The sequence below is a fragment of the Silene latifolia genome, unplaced genomic scaffold, assembly GCF_048544455.1.
Source record: "Silene latifolia isolate original U9 population unplaced genomic scaffold, ASM4854445v1 chrun_scaffold_16, whole genome shotgun sequence".
NCBI classification, from domain to species: Eukaryota; Viridiplantae; Streptophyta; class Magnoliopsida; order Caryophyllales; family Caryophyllaceae; genus Silene; species Silene latifolia.
In genome coordinates, this window is record NW_027413123.1 from 9,055,364 (window position 1) to 9,075,716 (window position 20,353).

At 40.3% G+C, this 20,353-nt stretch overlaps 1 protein-coding gene across 1 annotated transcript; it reads right to left on the reverse strand.

Moving 5' to 3' along the window:
* Nucleotides 1–18,582: 18,582 nt before the first annotated feature.
* On the reverse strand, nt 18,583–19,821 carry LOC141637242 (uncharacterized). Its single transcript, XM_074446806.1, has one exon. The coding sequence runs from the start codon at nt 19,819–19,821 to the stop codon at nt 18,583–18,585; it is 1,239 nt and encodes a 412-aa protein (XP_074302907.1).
* Nucleotides 19,822–20,353: the final 532 nt, after the last annotated feature.

Sequence of the window (20,353 nt, forward strand, 5' to 3'; positions counted from 1 at the left end):
TTTTGCTTGAAAAGAAGGGGGAGTTGTTTTTTTGTGTGTTTTTTTGTAAATTGTTTCGTTTGGGCGGGATTGTCCTTGTTTGCTTTGCAGGTTTTTTTGGATTTGTTCATTTTACGCCGTCGTAATGCTGAAATTTCGGATGACGTTCTTTGATTGCAGGAGAGTGCTCGGGACCTGTCGGGTCCATTGCTGCGACCCTAGAGGACCTGTTTGGGACCGGGCCGGTTAGCACCCCAGCCAGTGCGCCGGACGTGACCGTGGAGGACGATTCTGAGGAGGAGGGGCCCTCCGAGGAGGTCATTAGGGCTGAGAGAGCCGCTGGGGTTCGTGAGGGGCCCGTTGTTGGGGCTACTGGTGCTGAGGGAGTCGCTGGGACTCAGGAGGAGCCTGTTGTTGGGGCTGCTCACGTTGAAAGAGCTCAGACAGGGTCTGAGGCTGGTACCTCTGGGAGGAGGGTTACCAGGAGGAGGAGGGCTCCTCGACCGACCAGACGGATGTTACAGAACGTCGCTAGGGTCGTTGAGATGCCTCCTATCCGTCACGTTGAGTCTCGTGGTCAGAAGAGACGGAGGGCGGAGACGGTTGAGGATGACGCTCACGTCGCGGGTTGGGACGTTAGACGGGTTACAGCCCCGCAGGGGTTGAACCTGCGGGCGGCACCTGCTTGGGCCGAGGGTTTCGACGGTAGCCAGTTGCTGCTTCGACTGGACAGACACATTTCCTTCCGTGCGCATGAGGGCCTGGTACGTTGTGTCACTTGATTGAACTTTCGTCATTTCTGACATTTCAAACCTGAATAGGTGTCACTACAACAAATCATCAATTGAGCCACGAATTATGCCACGGGAATTTGTAATTCGTGGCGTAAATTTACCTGGCCACGGGAAAAAACATAAGATAAAATTACTATGAGAAGTTATGCCACGGGAAAAATTAAACCGTGGCTAATATTCACTTGGGCCACGGATTATGGCCACGTCCGTGGCAAATTATCTTTCTAGCCACGAATTATGCCACGCCTGTGGTAAAAACTTTCTTAGCCATGAATAAGGCTGACCGTGGCAATAATAGTCTTAACCATGAATACCCTATGTCTTGGCAAATAATTTTCTTCGGGTAAGAGAAAAAAATCCGTGCCAAATAGGAATATAATTTTAGTGTTAGCATTATCAAATTCAGTTTTTCAAATAAAGTTGTGAACAAATATATTTTAAAATAGGTCTGTTTAGAGTGACTAACTAGAACTGAACTAACTCAATATGACCCGAACAAAATTACTTATTTAGCGATAAAAAGTTATAACTAAACAAAAAAACTGGTGGTCTGGCATCCAGGTATGGTAGAGCCTATCTTACACCTAGATGTCTTCTAAAAGTTGATATTAGAAAGGCCTTTGATTCTGTGAACTGGAACTTTCTTCATAATGCTCTACTCAGACTTGGCTTTACTCTAAAATTTGTGGGTTGGGTAATGGCTTGTGTCTCTTCCCTTTACTATTCACTCAGTATTAATGGTGGAGTGGAGGGTTTCTTTTCTGGAAAAAGGGGTCTCAGACAGGGTGACCCCCTTTCACCTTACCTGTTTGTTATTTGTATAGAGGTGTTGTCAAGACTTCTCCGGAGATTACCTAAGTATGAGGGTTTCTCATATCATCCAAAGTGTGTCCAGTTAAATCTGACCCACCTAGTCTTTGCAGATGACTTGTTGGTCTTTACACGAGGTGACCTCCCTTCTGTCACAGCTGTAGATCAATGTCTTAGCCTTTTTGACTCCTTATCTGGTCTTCAAGCTAACCTTGCTAAAACAAGTCTATACTTTGGAGGGGTTAATACTGATCTAAGGGCTGCTATTCTGGAGGCTATTGGTTTCAGTGAAGGAGAATTCCCTTTTCGTTATCTGGACATGCCTCTCTTTAATGCCCGGATTGCTAATGATATGTACCAGCCTCTGATGGACAAGATTAAGGAGAAAATAGCTCACTGGACTAACCATTCTTTGAGCTATGCTGGTAAAACTCTTCTTATCAACTTTGTTATTTTTGGAATGCAAAATTTTTGGGGGGGCTAGTGTCTTACTGCCTAAGGGAGTCATAAAAAAGATTAATAATATTTGCAAAGACTTCCTTTGGGGTATTAAGGATGGCAATAGGAGACATGTGTTTATGAGTTGGAAGGCCTTAAGCAACCCTAAGATAGAAGGGGGATAGGCATCAAGGACTTCCTCAGCTGGAATTGGGCACAAATGATGAAGTGGATTTGGAAACTTATTCACAGACCTCACAGTATTTGGGCTAGATGGGTTAATAAATACATCCTTAAGGGGGCTGATTTCTGGCAATCCTCCACCAGTATAAACCACTCTTGGTATTGGAACAATGTGGTCAAAATGAAGGATCTTTTAGTGGCTAAGGCAGGATCCCCTGGTTTTGCTGTTGGCTGGATTCAAGACTGTTCAATCCATGGCCAGTTTAATTCTGGTCTAATGTACCAGCGTCTCGGGGGGGGGTGCCCTTGTTCCTTGGAGCTCTCTTGTTCATGACAAAGCTTGTATACCTAAGCACTGCTTTTTAGGTATGCTGGTTATGGAAAATAAACTTCCTACTATTGATAATCTAGTTTACAGGGGTCTTCATCTGATTAATAGATGTGTTCTTTGCTGTCAGCATAGTGAAGACATACATTATCTGTTTTTCCTTTGTCCTTTCTCGTCTAAGGTTTGGATCTACATGGCTGCTTGGTTGCAAACTACCTCTTCTACTAGTTTGGACCATGTGATTAGTTGGTTTCAGGATCATATTCGAGGCTGTTCTTTACTGAGTGGGAGGAAGAGAGCAGGTCTTATGGCTACCATCTACTTTCTTTGGAAGGAGCGCAATAGTAGAATTTTCAGGGGTATCTCGTCTAATCTTGAATCTCTTAGTTTCCAGATTCAGTTTGCTGTTGTTAAAAGGTTGTCATTGTAATCATTCTTTTGGTTTTTCTTGTTGTTTTATTTCTAGGGGACTACTCTGGTCTCCTTCCAGAAAGAGTGGAACGGGTCTTGTAATCTAGTTCTTATCTAATGATATACAAATCCATGCTTTTCTGCAAAAAAAAAAAACAAAAAAACTAGTGGTAATATTTTAGAAAATATTTACATTTTTTTTTCGTAAAATGGAGACATTTAATTCGTCTTCATTTCAGATGAAAATAGTCGGTCTAAAATAAAAAATTGCTATAGATAATTTGTTTAATTTTTTCATCACCAATTAGCCATCTATTCTATTTCCCGCCCAAAAAATAAAACCCACTACTCTTATTTCATTAAAAAAGAAAGGAAACTAAATCCTAATTCTACACGATCAAAATTCAAAACCACCCATAGAAATTAAAACAGCCCCCAAATAAGTAGACACCCTTCCACAAATCAAAACCCCATAAGAAGGCAACCCACATGCAACAATCGAACACTGCCGCATCGCCAAGGAGTTGTTGCCCATCGTCACCGCCAGTTTCCCTCATTTGTTTGATTTCAATTCAAGGTAATCTAATAAGCCTTTGATAGCAATTTCGTTTTTTATTTTATTAATTTTGTTTGATTTGATTGAGAGTATATCGTATGTTATAAAAGTGATTAATAGTAGCCTAATTACAATTGTGTTTTAAAATTAGGAATTGGTGATTTAGGGTATGGCGATTAGGACGAATAGATTAGTTCACTGCCAAATTACTTGTCTCTCCAATCTCCCCTTTATTTTTCTATGCATATTTCCTTCTGTGTGTGTTTTTTGCAATTTAGTCTGATTATGTAGCAAATACAAATCATGCACTTTTTTTCGTACAAGTGCTATGCTTGTTTTTCTTTGTTATACTCACTCCCTCTCAATCCTTGTTTATCTTTTTTATTCTTTGAGAAAGGTGTTTTAATCTTAGGTATACAAATGGTTGGGACGAAAGGAGCAACTCATTATGTTGTTAAAGAATAGGAAAAAAAATGTAACAACTTAGAAATGAATGACTGAATGTTTCAGTCCTAATGTTGTCTATTTGGTGTCTTTATGGTAGACGCTGACCGTCTTTTAGGAGACTTGCTGATTTAGTAATCTATGAAATAAATATGCAATATTAGTGCATTTACCACATTGTACTGCCCTCAAGTTTGTACCAATGTAGTAGTACTGGTGATGTAACCATTTTCAAGTTCCCGTGTTAAATCTCGGGTTGAGAACTGACCTTGATGAATTATTTGGCTTCTATAGTCGCGTGATTAAACCATTATTAAGATTTTGCTGTTAATTAGAATTAATACTCACTGAATCATTGTAACACAAGATGGTCAACTAACGTGTCAGGGTTGTTAAGTGGATGGGTTGTCAACTTGTCATGAATGGTGGTGGTGTTTTGTGATATTGTGATGAAAAGCGGATGCTATTTTGACACACACAAGATTATTAGATATCTTTGCTGGTTGTCCATAAAACAAATGAAACTATGTCAAAATTATTACTTAATTCATTTGTCACAAACAAGGAGAATTTATAAGAGGTAACCTAACAATAATGAGTTTGAATTTCTCAAGGCCAGGTTATCTTCTCTGGTGGATCTCAAGTTGATAAAATTTAATTATCTTTAGCTTTTGCTTAATGTTCTAATACTCCTTTTAGTCTCTTAGGGAATAGTTTCTGTTTTGGTTGTGTACTAGTTCATGTTATGATACAGTTGCATTTATGGAGAAATAGTCAGTACTTAGTACTCAATTGAAGCATTTAAATCATGGTAGAATCATATGGGTGTATGAAGCATTCAATAAGCACAAAATATACTTAGTAAAATATGGATTAGTCGATCAGTTTGGGCCGGGTTAGCTTAAATTCACGTTGGTTGTGTGTTATTATAAAGCTAGGTAGGGACGACAATCAGTTTGGGGATAGCGAAATTCGGTGTGTATTGAGTCACAACAATTTGTTTTTTAGTATTGGGTCATATTTAAGTTCTTATATTTTGGATGTGAGTCGGACTAGATTGACATTTTTAGTTCCAGTCATATGTATTTATGCATGAGATCAGCATGTTAACCATATAATCAAATGAGGTTTATCCAAGTTTTTGGCCTAGTCTCGTATTTAGAACCGTCTGATACAAAAGTCACGATTTTTATATCATCTCCATCTATGTTACTTCGACTCTTCTATTTAGAGTTGTACCCGCGACCCGACACTTCTCACTTCTCATCCTGACACTTCCCTTGGAAGAGCTAAAAAAATAGGCTTAGATGATAAAACTAGAGACAAAGAGTGTTTAAGAAACATCTAATATGATATTTAATTATTTTAAGCCTTATTTGTGGAATTACTTTACATTTTACTTTCAAACACTCTAAATATTTTAAGTTTCTAACTGTAATTTTGCTTTGAGACGTGTCCCCGCACCCGTATTCTTATTTCACGACAAGGTCCCTCTATCTAAAAAATTTAGTAATGAAGAGTCCAATACTTGGATTCACACCCGCTCCGTTCGAACACTCGCACCTGAGTCTTACAAGCTATTGTTGGAGACTCGTAAAGGAAATCAAATAATCCTGTGGATTCTACTAATTTAGCTAGTAATACTCAAGCAACCATAAGTATATATAGTTCTAATTTGTTCTATAATTATTTTTTCTGAAAAATGTTAAATGCATTAATAGGTGACAACAAAGTTTGGGAAGAAAAATTTGTGGAATTGTTAAAGCCTGAAAATATTTGGTTTCGGTCCTTTTCATGGAGGTTAGTACAAATATTAAAATTTTACGTGTTAAAAGTTACAAAAATATTACTATATAATCTTTTCTTATACGAACCCATTTTAAGTTTGTCTATAATTTTATATGCGGAAAGATATGGGGAAGAAGGTTGACATTCAATGTTTACAATTTTCTTTAAGATTAATTACGCTTTTGTTATTATTTTTGCAGGTTCATGCATATAAATAAGCAGTATGAAATAGGCATTTATATTAAGTATGAAGCCGTATGAAGCAGAATTTATATTAAATAATCTAAAATATGTTTTTTTTGTATTGTTACAAAGTTGGTGTGTAATTTTTTGTTTGATTAAATACATATTGTATGTTTGATCAAATACTTTGTTAATGTCGATGTGTTGTTTTCCACGTACTTGTTTAAATCCCACGTGTTATTTTATGTTGATAAATATGATCGTTAAGATCATATCCTTTTTCAAGCCACAAGCAAAAATAGCCCGTATTTGGCTCAGCATTATCCCCTGGCTAGTCAAATACTAGCCACGGTAAAACATGTTTCTTGCCACGCTACTATCTTGTATTAAAAATGGTTTAGCCACGAGAAAATCATGTCTTGCCATGGAAACAATTTTTTATTCTTAAACGTTTAGCCACGGGAATTCTCTTATTGCCACGTTAGATCATGTGGCTAGCCACGGAAATTATCTCTTATTGCCACGATAGAATCTAGTGGCTACTAAAATTTTAGCCACGGGAATATTTTTTTGCCACGAATATTAGCCACGTAAAAATCCGTGGCAAAAATTACAGATGTTAGCCACGTCTTAGTTTTTCTCGTGGCTATTTAGTAGCCACGACCACTTGCGTCGCGGAAGATTTTTCGTGGCTAACTCATTTAGCCACGGAAATTTGGCACTTGCGCCACGAATTAAGACGTGGCGCAAGTGGTGATTTGTTGTAGTGTGTTATGACGTTGTTCGTTTTTGATTTCAGGAGATCGTCGCCATGAGGACTTTCTCAGGCTTCTCCACCTGTCTTGGTTTCTACGACGTTCTCCGAGCCGGTACGAGGGCGTTGATAGAGAGGTCGGCTTTTGGGCCGTTGGTGGCTGCTTGGCGGGATATTCACAGGTCTTTAATTAGGTCGAACCTGTGTCTGATCCATGCCATGTTGGATCGGTATTGGGATATGACGTCATCGCTCCACATGGAGTTCGGGGAGGTCGGTGTGACCTTAGAGGATTTTGCTATAATTTCGGGCCTCCCCTGTGGTGAGACGCCTATTGAGTTCACAGAGACACCGGAGAGGGTGTCTTCTCCCGTGGTTACTCGCCTGGACGGCACTGTGTTGCCCGAGCCTTATGACGTTACTCCGTACCTGATCGCGAGCTCTTATGTGAGAGACCACTTCAGAGGGAGAGCGGTGGGTTACGCTCCGGCGCCATTGACGAGTCCGGAGGCGGAGGCTAGAGCTGAAGCGCAGGAGGCACGGTTGTGGTACTTCTTGGGTGCCACGTACTTTTGTGACAAGGGTGAGGGCTTGACGAGTAAGGTACTTCCTCTACTTGTTGACCTCGACGCTATGGTTCAGCTTGACCGGGTTACGCCGGTTTTGGCGAGTTTCACCCGGTACTTGCACATTGCGGTGCGCCCGCAGGCGGTGGGGGATGGTAGTGCTCTGCCTTGGTTGGTCCCAGCCTCATCTTGGAGGTACGAGCGTTTTTGTTGAGTTTGATTTTGATTTTGGCAATTTTTTGAAAAATTCGCTAATTTGTGTTTGCTGTGTTTGGTTACAGGCTTGGTTGTATGCTTACTTCATCCCTCTGCGTCCGGGGACCACTGGTGGCGTCCCCTCGACTTACCCTGTCGTGAGAGCTTGGACGGTGGCTCGGAAGAAGTCGATTAAGTCGACTTACGAGGACTGTAGGCGTCGTGTGAACGCCCTTCAAGTTGCTCACGTAAGTGGCTTTCCCTTGCTCCTTTTGTTTTATAGAAACAGACAGAGATAGGATGACTAGGTAGCTTAGGAAGCCCCCAGTTAGTTGATTAGCTTTTTCGAGTGCAGTTTGTCGGGTGGCCTTAGAAGCACTATACAGAGGTGCCGGCCGTTGTCAGGGAGCGTTTGCGACCTCGCAGCTCCCAGCGTCCGTACCTTGAAACGACGATCGAGTCGGTTTGGTACCTGGACGAGCGTTTAGCTCGTCAGTGCTTTACTGAGACTTTCGTGGTACAGGTCGATCCGCCTAGGGTGTTGTTCCAGGAGTCGACACCCGACGAGGTCGAGGAGCACCTTCACCGTCAGGGAGGTGAGGAGCTGTTGCGGCGGGAGGTCGACTACGACACCTTCGGGTTGTCGAGGCTTGCCTGGTACCCGATCAAGGTATGTTTTCCTCTGCTCTTCTTGTTTTAATTACCTCTTTTGATATGAGGGTCTGTTACCTTCGATGTGGACCCAAATTGCAGGGGGTCGATGCGTTGATGAGGACTCAGCCCCCAGTTTTCCCGGAGGAGACCACCTTTCAGGGGCCGGGCGGTGAGGAGCTACAGCTGCACCTGCCAGAGCCTGCGGTCGCTGAGGTGACCGACGTCGGCATGGAGTGGAGGTTGAGTGTTCTAAGGGTGAGTTCCTGATCCGAACATTCTTCCTCATTTATATTTTGCCTTGCATTGTATTGAAGGACCTTCTTGGTTGTAGGTGACGACCGCTAGTCATCAGGCTTTGTGGCGGATGGCTAACCGGTGGAGGACACTTGCTGGTGACCTGGCTGCGAGGGAGGCTCGGCTTGCTCAGATACTTTTTGTATGTTGTTTTTGTGTATTTTGTGTTGCATTTCACGTTTTTTAGATCTAATGATCTGTATTGTGTTTTACAGGGTACTGCGGATCTGGCGGAGCTTGCTCGGGTCCGTGCTGAGTTGGATGCAGTTAGGTCGATGGTTGAGGCCCAGGGGTTGGGGATCACTAGTCGAGACCAGGAGTTGAGGCGTCGTGAGGACACGCTGCGGAGCCGAGATGCGGAGATTGCCTCTCTCAGGGCTCAGTTGGCTGCGGTAGAGGAGCTTCGCGTCACGATGGAGTACGAGATGCTGGAGAGTTCTCCGGAGAGGGAGCCTTAGCAGATGGTGGTGTCTGCCTTGCCCGCGACTCCTTGTGAGACCGAGACTGGTCCGACGGGAGGCGCTGAGTAGTTGTAGTTGCTTGTCCGTGTCTTGGACTCTTGTCTGTACATATTTACATTTTGTGTGAGGCGGTTTGTATATATGTGTTTTTGGATTGTGGTTCATTTTGTGACTTTTGGCTTTTTTGTGTTGTGTTTCGGAGGAGCGCTGTCGGCTGTCAGTTCCCTTTTGCTTCGCACTAGTTCCTGCATCGTTAGTGTAGAAAACAGGCAATAGGTAGCACGTATGCATAAACCTAAACACGTGAAAAGCATTTGATTGAAAACAAAAATTAACCACGATGACTCGAAGTTAAAATTGAAATTTGAAATTTGAAATGATATTTTGAAAATTCCGCGACAAGTCGTCACGTTTGGACTTCTCAAAAGGAATTGATTTGAAAATTTGAGCAATTAACTCGTGTCTTGAATTAAATTGCGTCGAAATTGTTGAAATTGATTTGTAACTCGAAAAATTCAAACTCAAACCGTCAGGGGTGAATTTTAGAATAGATTTTTGCGAGTGTATTTGATTTGATTTTTGTGAGATCAAGACTCGGATTTGTGAGAACTTGAAATTTTGACGTCAGATCGGGGCGACTAGCCCTTCCTCCTTAAAAAAGAAAGAAAAATCCGTATGTTTAAAGCTGCGTCATGGAAACCGTGTCGGATTTCGTAAAACGCGAAAACAAGGAAATGTGAGTGTGAGAAAACACAAAATGTCCTGGACCGTCCCGAAGAGGCGCGAGCATTCTGGCGGGAGGTTTGAGGTGTCAGGAGAAAACACAACTTGAAAGGGACAATTCAAGGTGGGAATCTTGAGAATGGGCCTAAAGAGGCGCGAGCAGCTTGGCGATAGAAGCCAGCTCTCCCTTTTTCTGAAAAACGCGCTGATCATTTTGTATAAATAGGGATGTTTGTGCTTCATTGTTTCATCATCCGAAACATAAAAAACATCTCTACAAAACCTTCCTTCTTCTTCCACAAAAATATTCATGGATGCCTTTGAGAGTGTGTTACAACAATGGTGCTGGGATTTGTCGCCTACCGAAAAGTATCAACTCATTTGCATGGGAGTTGGTCAATTGTTGGTGCTTCGTTAAGTTAAGGTGCAATCCTCATTTCTTGAAGCATGTTCTCGGTTTTGGGATTCGAAACATCACGTTTTCGTTTTCCCGAAAGGCGAAATTTGTCCTCTTGCCGAGGAAGTAGGAGCCATTGGTGGGTGGCCGAGTTGTGTTCCGGTGCTTCCTCCGACTCGGTTGTGTTATAAGGAGAAATTTCATTCAATGTTGGGCTTGTCAACAAGACAAGTCAATTTCCTCCTCGCTCCTCATGGTGTGGATATGTTGGCTCTTATCAACATCTTTTCAAACCGATTGGATGCCAATGTTTCGGAGGTGGCTAGGAGAAGGGCTCTTGCCTTTTGCCTTGTCCATGTATGCCTCTTTGTTGATGATTTGAAGAGGGAGGGGCCAAGATGCTATGGTAGCATGACCCTCGTGCATGTTGTTGAGCAAATGGAGCATGGTAGAGATCCATCATGGTTGGTGCTCGGCGAGATCATCCAAGCTTTGGACAAGAAGGGCTCTTGTGGGGAAGCTCCCTCGTTTGGATCTCCAAGGATCCTCCAAGTGTGGCTATTGGAGAGGCTAAGGTATGTAGAGACTCCGGTTGATTCTTCTTCTTATTCTTTCCGTCATCTTACCATGAGGAAGAAGTTGTACTCGGATAGTTTTGCTTCCACCGAGGCCTATTGGGCCGCAAGATTGGCGGAGGAGGATGGTCCTCATATCCGTTGGTGGTGCCATGGTGGCACTTGAGGTCCTTCACGGGGTTGCCCGCTTCGGGTGCTAGTCCTCGTTCTTTGATGGTGGTGGGTTTGAAGGTGGTTTCCTTCATTTATCCCGAAAGGCTCATGAGGCAAATGGGGCGTCAACAAAAGGTGCCCGCTCAAGATACCCTTGTCCAAGAGAATGTTTTACGGAACTCCGAGTTTGTGGAGGTCTTCGAAAGATGGTGGGCCACTCGGCCGCTTTGGAAGGTACCAAACCCCGTTGCCACGACATGGGTGACTCCCGCTTATGTCAAGTGGTCAAGAGCTTCATCCTTGGAGGAGAGGTCTAAATCCCGTAAGGACGAGTTTGTTGACTTCAAGTATACAGAGGTTGGCAAGGCCGACCGTGCCTTTTTTGAGGATTATGTTGATAGAGCTAGCCCGGATGTGATGAGGCCACCAAAGAGGAGAAGCTCGGGTCCCAAGAATGTAGCGGGCCGTGCATGGGATCGCTCTGGGCCGAACATGGGGTCTTGCAAGAGACCGGAGACCGTCGCCGTTGTAGATTCGTTGAGGATCCGTTCCGAAGAGGACGTTCAAGCTAGTCGGGCCAACAAGAAGAACAAGGGGAAGATGTACCCCGAGGGAAAAGACAAGGGTAGAATGGAAGAATGAAGACCTCCACTACCCACTTTATTATTATGTTGTATTAGTGTCGTGAGTTTTTATTATGTTGTACTAGCTATGTTTTGTGTGTTTTGTGCTAGTTTTATTATGTGAGGTGTTTTAGTGGACACCTTAGCTTTGACAAGTTGTAGACTCGTCGAGCTTTATTTGTTGTTAAAATTGTAATCCCTCCCATTATTAATTAAATAAGAGGATTGCTCGTGTCAAAAGAATGAATGCTTAATTCATCCATCCATTTTGTAAAGGCAATTCGGCTCGAATTATCCTTAACATTTGCACTTGGGAAATGGGATTTTTGTAGGAAGGGAGAAAGGCTTCTTTTTTGTATTTTTGTGGGGAAAGGGAATGTTTTTCCCTTTCCTTTTTTTTTCTGGAAGTTGATATTGTAACACCCCCTCATATCAAGGTGCTTTACCAGGACCACCCTGCCATGAAAGTATGTCACCATCTCGGTTGCCCGAGGTTAGTATATATCAAAAGCGTCTGAACTGATCACATTTATTAAAGTTCTATAACGTATAAAAGTATACATCAACCAAATCCAAAACTAATTCAACAAATACAACTTTAATGTCTGACAACTAAAGAAATCAAAGCTAAGACTTGTACGGTGATGTTATGACTGGTGATGACACACTCCCATGACTGTCCCAAGCTCATCACTAGCAATACCTGTCAAGCCTGCTCACCATCCCCGAATGGATCACCGCAGAATCCACAAAGAACAACGGGGTCAGTATTACTCAAACAATATAAGACAAACAAACGAAGTAATCAACTGATCATCTTCCAATCCCAATCTTTCGTTCTCACACGGTAACCGACTACACACCGAAGTGTGTAGCCCTGCCAGATTACCCATCGCAACAGGTAATCCTCGCCGCCAGTGGGTGACCGCAGCCGATCCCACCTAGTCCAGCTCCTCAACGAGTGACAAACAATCCATGTCCCTTAATGTGCACATCCCCTCCCGTGGCGGGTTCCACGGAGGGCGAACTAGGGTGTGAAGCCACTCCCGCAAGTGACTCCACCACAATCACAAACACACTATCACCACATCTCCACATCAACACCGCCACAACAACAACCATACTCCGATGATTAGCAGACAACAAGTAACACAAAACAATCATGTCTTAAACAATGAACAGTAAACTGAGTAGGGAAAACCCTACCTTAGCAATCAACAGTAGAATGAAACTCGAACAATCAGAAAGGCTCCTCTACGATGTCTTCTCCTATACAATAATCACATAACATAATTACACATTGCACAACCCCCATATTCCCAATTCCGTAAATGTACACAGTAACCCCAACGAATACGAATAACATAGAAATAGAACTTACCAACAGTAGAATGAGGAATTATACGTAAGAACTCCGAAGATTACACACACAAAAATGCTATGGAATGATTAGGAAGTGATGAGGGAGAGATTAGGGTTAACGTAGAAATGATGACGTTTGAAATGATCTTTTAGAAACTGACGCGGGATATAAAATAACCCTAAACATTCCCTAACCATAGATACTCCTTTATACAACTTGAGACACGACACAGACTCTGTAATACCCCGTATCTTATATAATCGATTAAACGGATATTATTATATATTAGTTATTATACATTTCATATTGGTTGCATCGTAATATCGTGAATGTTATTAAGTCGGGTTTATATCGTATATGTTGAGTCGGGCTACATCACATTTTGTCTTTTGGGTCAAGAATCGTATCACCCACCTACCCATCTACATTTACCCAATTACCATACCCGTTTAAACCATTTGCCTTACCCGGAACATGTAACCATCACTTACCCTAAACCTAATCTAAGAGCCGCTCTCCCTCTCCCTCTTTTAACAGTTGAGTCATTTCTAATTTCATTTTATCATTCATAAAACCATTTCTAAACCTAGAGAGAGGGAGAGGAAGAAGAATTGTCGAGCCTTTCATTTGATTGAAGATTTCTCATCGATTCCAACCTAATTCGATCTCCCTGTTTGTAAGTCGATTTCATTCCATTGTTTATACTGTTTTAAAGTGTTCGTCTTCAAAAAGTTTGAAAAGAGAGTCCTGTTTATTTGATGTCTAGTTTATGCATATAAAATCTCATAGTCAAATTCGTCATGGTTTGTCCTAGGTGGTTTATTTATGAACATGTCGCTGAAAAGTCCGCGAATCTGATTTGGTTGTGGAAAATGATTTGAAACCCTACTTTTTAAGTCGATTCAGTTATGAGGCTTCTTCATACATCATCTTTGTATAGTCTAGATGATAATAGGATTTGGAATTACTGCAAAATGATGTTTTAAACTCGTTTTATGAATCAATACTTTTTATGCGACGGTTTCTGTCAGTTTTTGGAAATCAGTCTGAAAACCCTTGATAAGTTTGGAATTTGAGAAAAACACGTTAGATATAAATTGTAGCTAAGACTCATGGGGTTCCAAGTCAATTAGCATTGCAACGATTCGAATTTTATGGATTTAGTTATTCATTTTATACCGAAGTTCGCGCCATGAGCGGAAAATCGGAAAAGTCGTGTTTGTTCTTTAAATTGATATTCCTATTAAGTTATGATGAGTCTAGGTTATGTGCATGATTAATTGACTGAGTAGATGGTAATTATACATAATTATTTTATGTAGGTGATGGATAAGTGAAGGATCATAAGTGATTGCTTGTGTGTGCTTGGATTGCGAAAAGGTAGAGAAATACACTTGACTTATTATCGTTGATGTTGAATTGTGTTGACTTGTTTGTGTTTCGTATGACCAAACTGTGAACGTTGACTTGCTTCGTGATTGTTGATTTACGTTATGATTCATATCTTTGGAAGGTGATTGACTGAATTGATCGTATTGAGTATGTTATCACAACATTTGGTAACCGGCATGATTTTATGATTGATCGGTTCAAAGATATATATATATATTGTGTTGCATTAATTTCTTTTGAGCATTCATATGCATTGGAGATGGAGGATGTTGTGGTGATGTGGTGTGGTGAAGATGATGTTGTGATAAGGCCCGGCGGGTTCTCGCAGACTTGCCCTGGTGTCCTCAACAAGCGAGCGCAGATCGGCTACGGTCGATATATAGTCTAGGGGGATCGGTATGGTGGGTGTTCCGGGTTATGAGATATGAGTTGAGATGGAGATGGAGGTGACGGAGGAGCATGCATATCATATTTTGTTGTTTCATTGTATTCCCTACTCAACCTCGTGGTTGACCCTGTGTATTCGTGAACACCTGTGACGATCCAAATATTGGGGAGCAGGCTTGACAGGTACCTCAGAGACAGATAGGAGCTGGATGGGAAGGGAGCTTGGATTGCCTGACTTAGAGCTAGCCCACTTTTAGTTCGTTAGTTATCGACGACTTTATTTTCGATTTGAGACTTGTTTCATTTCGGATGTAAACATTTATAAACTTTTAATTTAAAATACCGTTTATCTTTCCTTTGTTATGCACGCCTCGGATTTCGAGATGGTAACACCCTTCTTTATCTAAGGAGTCCTAGTCCAGGCCTTTAAATAAATGGGGGTGTTACAAAGTGGTATCAGAGCGAACGATCCTCAGGCCTAAACCAATGAACCCAATGAACATAGGATGTGTCTAAATAAAATGAACGCCTGGGTAGGAACTGTTAGGAGCTCACAGTGCGGTTAAGAAGGCGCCCTTAATACGTGCTCTTTTGCCCTCTCGTTTTGAACAGGTAACCCGAGAGAAAATTGAGTGAATGGGGTAGTTAGAAGGAAAACCTTGGATATAATCGAGTTGATGTATACCTTGAGACCCATATATTCTAACCATTCTCGCAGACAACGTTACGGTAAGTATTTTGTATGAATGATGACGTGATCATATGATGTTGTGGAGATGAGAAATAAATTTTCGTGTTCGGATTGATAATCAATGAAGTGTTGGATTGTGGTAATCGTGAGCGTGAAAATAATTGCGAATTGATGATATTTATCCGGATGGATGTTGAATGATGTGTCGATAGTACTATTATGTCTAGTGATATGCGGTTATGTGATCCAGGGACCCGCTAGTATAGTATTGTGATAATAATGAGACACACTATTGAATTGCTTGTTTCTAGTCATAGCAATCGTGATTTAGATGTAAGGAGTAGGTCGAGATGCGAAGGGATTCTATGGGATAGATGTTTACGTAAGTACAAAGTGTGAGATTTAAGTTGGGATGGGTTAGTATACATAGTATGTTCATAAGAGCTTGTAACATAGTAAAGAATGACCTAGTGCTGAAACTCGTTTTGTTTGATTTTACTCTTTAATTGACCTTACTGCCATTTCTTTTCTGTTTATTGCCTATGGATGAAAATTTTATGAGAGATAACCTCGTGCGTTAGTGTTCATTTGGTGTTAGTTTCATGCTTATAGGATATACGGATTAGGAGTAATAAATATTTTAGTGGGCTGTGGTCAGGAAGTTCCTGTGCACTGATGTTTTGACCAACGATTTTGTAAAAATCCTCATTTAAATTGTATTAATAATTTTTGCATAATTCCAACTCCATCGATCAGAAGATTCGCATATGTTTTCAAATTGATAAGCCACGAAAATTCTTGATGTCTCTATATTAAATGGTAAGTTTTGCAAACTGACCCAAGTTTCGGACCAATTGCTGTCACACACTTGTTTGGACCAACTGAGTTGCAAAATCCTTTAAAAATTGAATTCTTGAGCTTTGGACCTCATTCTTTTTCTCACGAATTATTAACTCTCTGTATGTTATAAAAAGTAATATAACTCAAGTTTTTGTTGAACGGTTATTTATTCGTGATTTTTGGAAGTTACAACGTGAATCATAACTTTTAAAATGTGAATTCTATGTTGAGTTTTCATACAGTTGTTCGATTATTTCATGAGCCTTATTAATGTGAAATTATAGTGTCCTTATATGATGATAGTAGCACACATATTCATTGGTTATGTATCTTAACAAGTGAAAATTAATTAAAGTTTAGTTTATAACATTGTTGGCATGATAGTATGTGTGAAATTGAATAGCTTAATCTGATCCTTAATCGAGGGTGAAATATTTTATACGAGTCCAGTTGTTGCATATTTTATATATGTTTGGCATGTTGTAATATCTCTGGTTTGTTCATCATATTTGTATAGTGGTCGGATATATATAAATATAAAACTATATTGTCATATCTTGGTAAAGTCGGTGGCGTTAAATGTCAACTTGATTGTTCTAATATACTCGCTTGAATATTTATAATAATTATGTTTAAATGTTTACACATGGATGGTAGTAAAGAGTATGTCTAAATGTTCACACATGTAGGATGTCATCTGAGTTCTAATGTCTTCTATGTCAGTCTGTGTGCCTATAGTTATACTTATTACTTTCATTGCATTAATTTATTTCAGTTGAACCTAAACTTATGATATGATAATAAAATAGTGTTGTTGTTCCTTATGGGATATGTTCATAGTTGTATTGTTATGAACTGCTAAGGTGATTATTTTGACGGAAATTTTTTTTTTATGTCAGCTATGTTGGCCAATTATAATGAGATAACCCTTTGATGATTCACATGTTATGCGTATGTTTAAATGATAGTCGTTATAGTTACGTTTAATTGAGCCGCGAGTTGCCTAGTTGTTCAAACCGTGCAAACCAGAGAACTTGTTCACCTTGCTAATCTTTTGTCATAGATAATGTTTTACAAGTTATATGATGGTATACGTACATGTTTAAGTTGTTTATGCGAGATCTTTTGTTTTCTTTGAAAATGAGTTATACTAAGTTCTTTGGACACAATTGAATGATATGGTTGCTAAAATGTTAAACACATGTGTGATATGGAAGTAATGTTGTTGTTGTCATGGATCATATGTTGTTACTTTTATTGGGAAATATTTTTTCAGAATTTATATCGTGCAAACAATTTTGATAATTTAAAATATGAATTATGAGTATGTTGTTGATTGTTTAAATTCATCGGTATAATTCGTGACCTAAATCAGTGAGTGAGTAAATGGCTGTATGGACATGTCAATAAGATCCTGTGATTGTGATGGATAGTAGTGGTAGATCTATTTCCTGTGATATGTTTACAAATGTGAGAAGTTTCTTAAATTGTTTTGTTATTTTTACTCTCGCTCGTTCATGGTCTATAATTGATCATCAAATTTGCTTAATTACATACATGTCCATTGCCCTCGTGCCTACTCTATCCCAACACCAACTTTGATTATGAAGACCATTAGTTAGTGAGCTATTTTCGTCATATGCGAGGACGTGGTTGAGTTTTATTTTCTTTATCGAGGTAACACGATATTACCGTCCCTAATACTTTTATTATTGTTCGGGGTTGTATGTGTATGTGTCATTATTTGTCATCGTTTTATGATATCAATTTATACATGGTAATTGTGAATTTTTGATGATTGTCACTATTTCGGTTTGCAATTATATAAGTACGTATTATATATCTTATTGTCAAGAGGGGGATTTTGGTGAGATGGGTTTGGGTAGATTTGAATGACATATATGATTGGTTGAGCACAAGGATTGGAAATCTATAAGTTCGTAAAGGAAACAATTAGATTTGGTAATGGTTGCGATAATGGCTTTTCGTTTGGTTGCTAGGAGATAATGGAGGTACTACGTATTAATTAAGATTGTGTTGTGCTATTGATTCTCATAATATGGAGCTTAAGTTATACTACGATATACCGTGTGGACTTTGGCCTTGAGTTGAGCCTTATTTCATTCGGATTCTCATATATTGATTTTTGGTTCGTATTGTAGTTAAATTGTCTAATCCTTGACCTGACTCGTGGGTGAGTAGCTTAGAATTTTACTCGCCCGAGCATACCTTTGACTTTATATCAGGCGACCTGAGATACAAATTTTATGCTAATGTACCTGATGCCGAAAGTACGACTGAACCACCCAAACCAGACTTTGGGGAAGAGGTGAACTAGGAAGGGAATGACATAAAGTCACCAGAATCAGAGTAAGCGCGACCTAAGGACTGTTAGGTTAGAGCTAGTAACACCATGACCGGTCTGTTATGAAACCGTGTAAACCTTTGGCTCCTTCTTGTTGTTCTTTTAGTTTGATGTTGTGTTTTTATTTTTTTTGGTGAAATGTGAGTATATTATATATGTATCAAAAAACCAAGTCCATATACAGTCAAAACAAACAGCACCTACTGATAAAGGACCTACAAAACATCAGAACCAATCAAATGAACCCTAGCCTTGCCTGTATATTCAGTTCAGTAAGGCCATCCTTTCCTTTTGCTTTACTTCGAATTCTCTGCTGCAGCATCTCCTTCAATTGCTTTGCAACCAGCTCAGGTCTCAACATACATAAATTATGCCTTGCAGAATTTCGTTGATACAAAATAGCATATCTGAATGCTGTTAGTATCAGAGCCAGAACTTTTATAAGCATCCTGTTACCATTTGCAGACTGAACCTCACTGACAGTAGGGAAAGTCCTACCAGTCCAGGCTTCAATGCATTGTTTAACTTTGCAGCTGTAAGTGCACTCCTCAAAGAGATGTGTAATTGTCTCAGCTTGATCTTCACACAGAATGCATAAAGCATCCTGACAGTAGCCATAAGCATGCAGTTTAGCTTTAGTGTTTAGGCCTTCCTGCATTATCACCCAAGAGATAAAGGAGTGCTTAGGTAAATTCCAGTTGCTCCACACCATAGGAGCCCAGATTTGCTGAGGATGTGGACCCATCAGCCAGTCATAGCCATTGCTAATAGTATACCCTTTATGGTGAGGAACCCAACAGTTATCAATGAAACCATCTCTGATCTTATTCTTCACCTTGCATATACTTTTCCATGTCCAAGTAGAGTCTGCTGGAGGGGTGTAATCATGCCAGTTAGCACCCTTGAGATAAATGCTATCTACCCATTTAATCCACAATCTATCAGGCTTAGTATAGATCCAGTTCACCAGTTTGCCCACAGAAGCTATATTCCAAACCTCAGCTTTTTTGATGCCTAAACCACCTTCAGTTTTGGGTCTAGTAACTTTATCCCATCCCACTAGGGGTACTCTATGGTACTCAGTACTACTATCCCAAAGAAAGTTCCTGCAAATAGTCTCAACTCTTTTAATTGCAGCCTTAGGTATAACAAACATAGCAGCCCAGTAATTGTATAAAGTGTTAAGGACTGAGTTTATGAGGACCACCCTGCCTGCATATGATAACTTCTTGGCTCCAAGACTTCTGATTCTAGCCACCATTTTCTCAACAAGGCTATTACAGTCCTTCTTTGATATTTTGCCAGGTTGGATTGGCACTCCTAAGTATCTAAAGGGCATTTTCCCCTTCTGAAACCCCGTGACAGATAGCAAATCCAACTGCAAATCTTCATTCATACCATTAAAAAAGATCTCAGATTTAGTAGCATTGAGCTGCAATCCTGATGCATTTGAAAAGGAAGTGAAAGCTCTCATCAACAAAAGGATGGAAGGGGCATTGATGTTGTGTTTTTAAGTTAAGCATGAGCTAAGTAATAAGTGTACTTGTTGACAATCAGTTAATTCCATAATAAAACCTTGTTTTCGACTTTAATGTTACTGCGCAATCTCTTATCATGTGTTCTTTTCCGTTAGATATTGTTGACAGTGATTTTGTTGCATAGGAATATGAAAGTTGAAAAGAGGTTACGAGGACGTAACCATGTTTTTAGTTGGGTAGGATTGTAAAATCTTAATGTTTATGTTGCACTGTTTGTAGATTGTGGTTTTGATCAAGTTGATGTTCCGTTGTGCGGTACCTATGCAAACGAGTTCTCTATGTTTTGTTCTTACTTCTGATTAGTTGGGTTATGTGAAGATGAGTTAAACTTCGGGACGAAGTTTATTTTTAGGAGGGTAGAATGTAACATTTCGTGTCTGTTATATTTAATTGATGTGTCAAAAGTGTGTGTTAACTGTGTTAGAAATGCGTGATGTCCGTATGTACGATAGACAATACCCCTTTTGA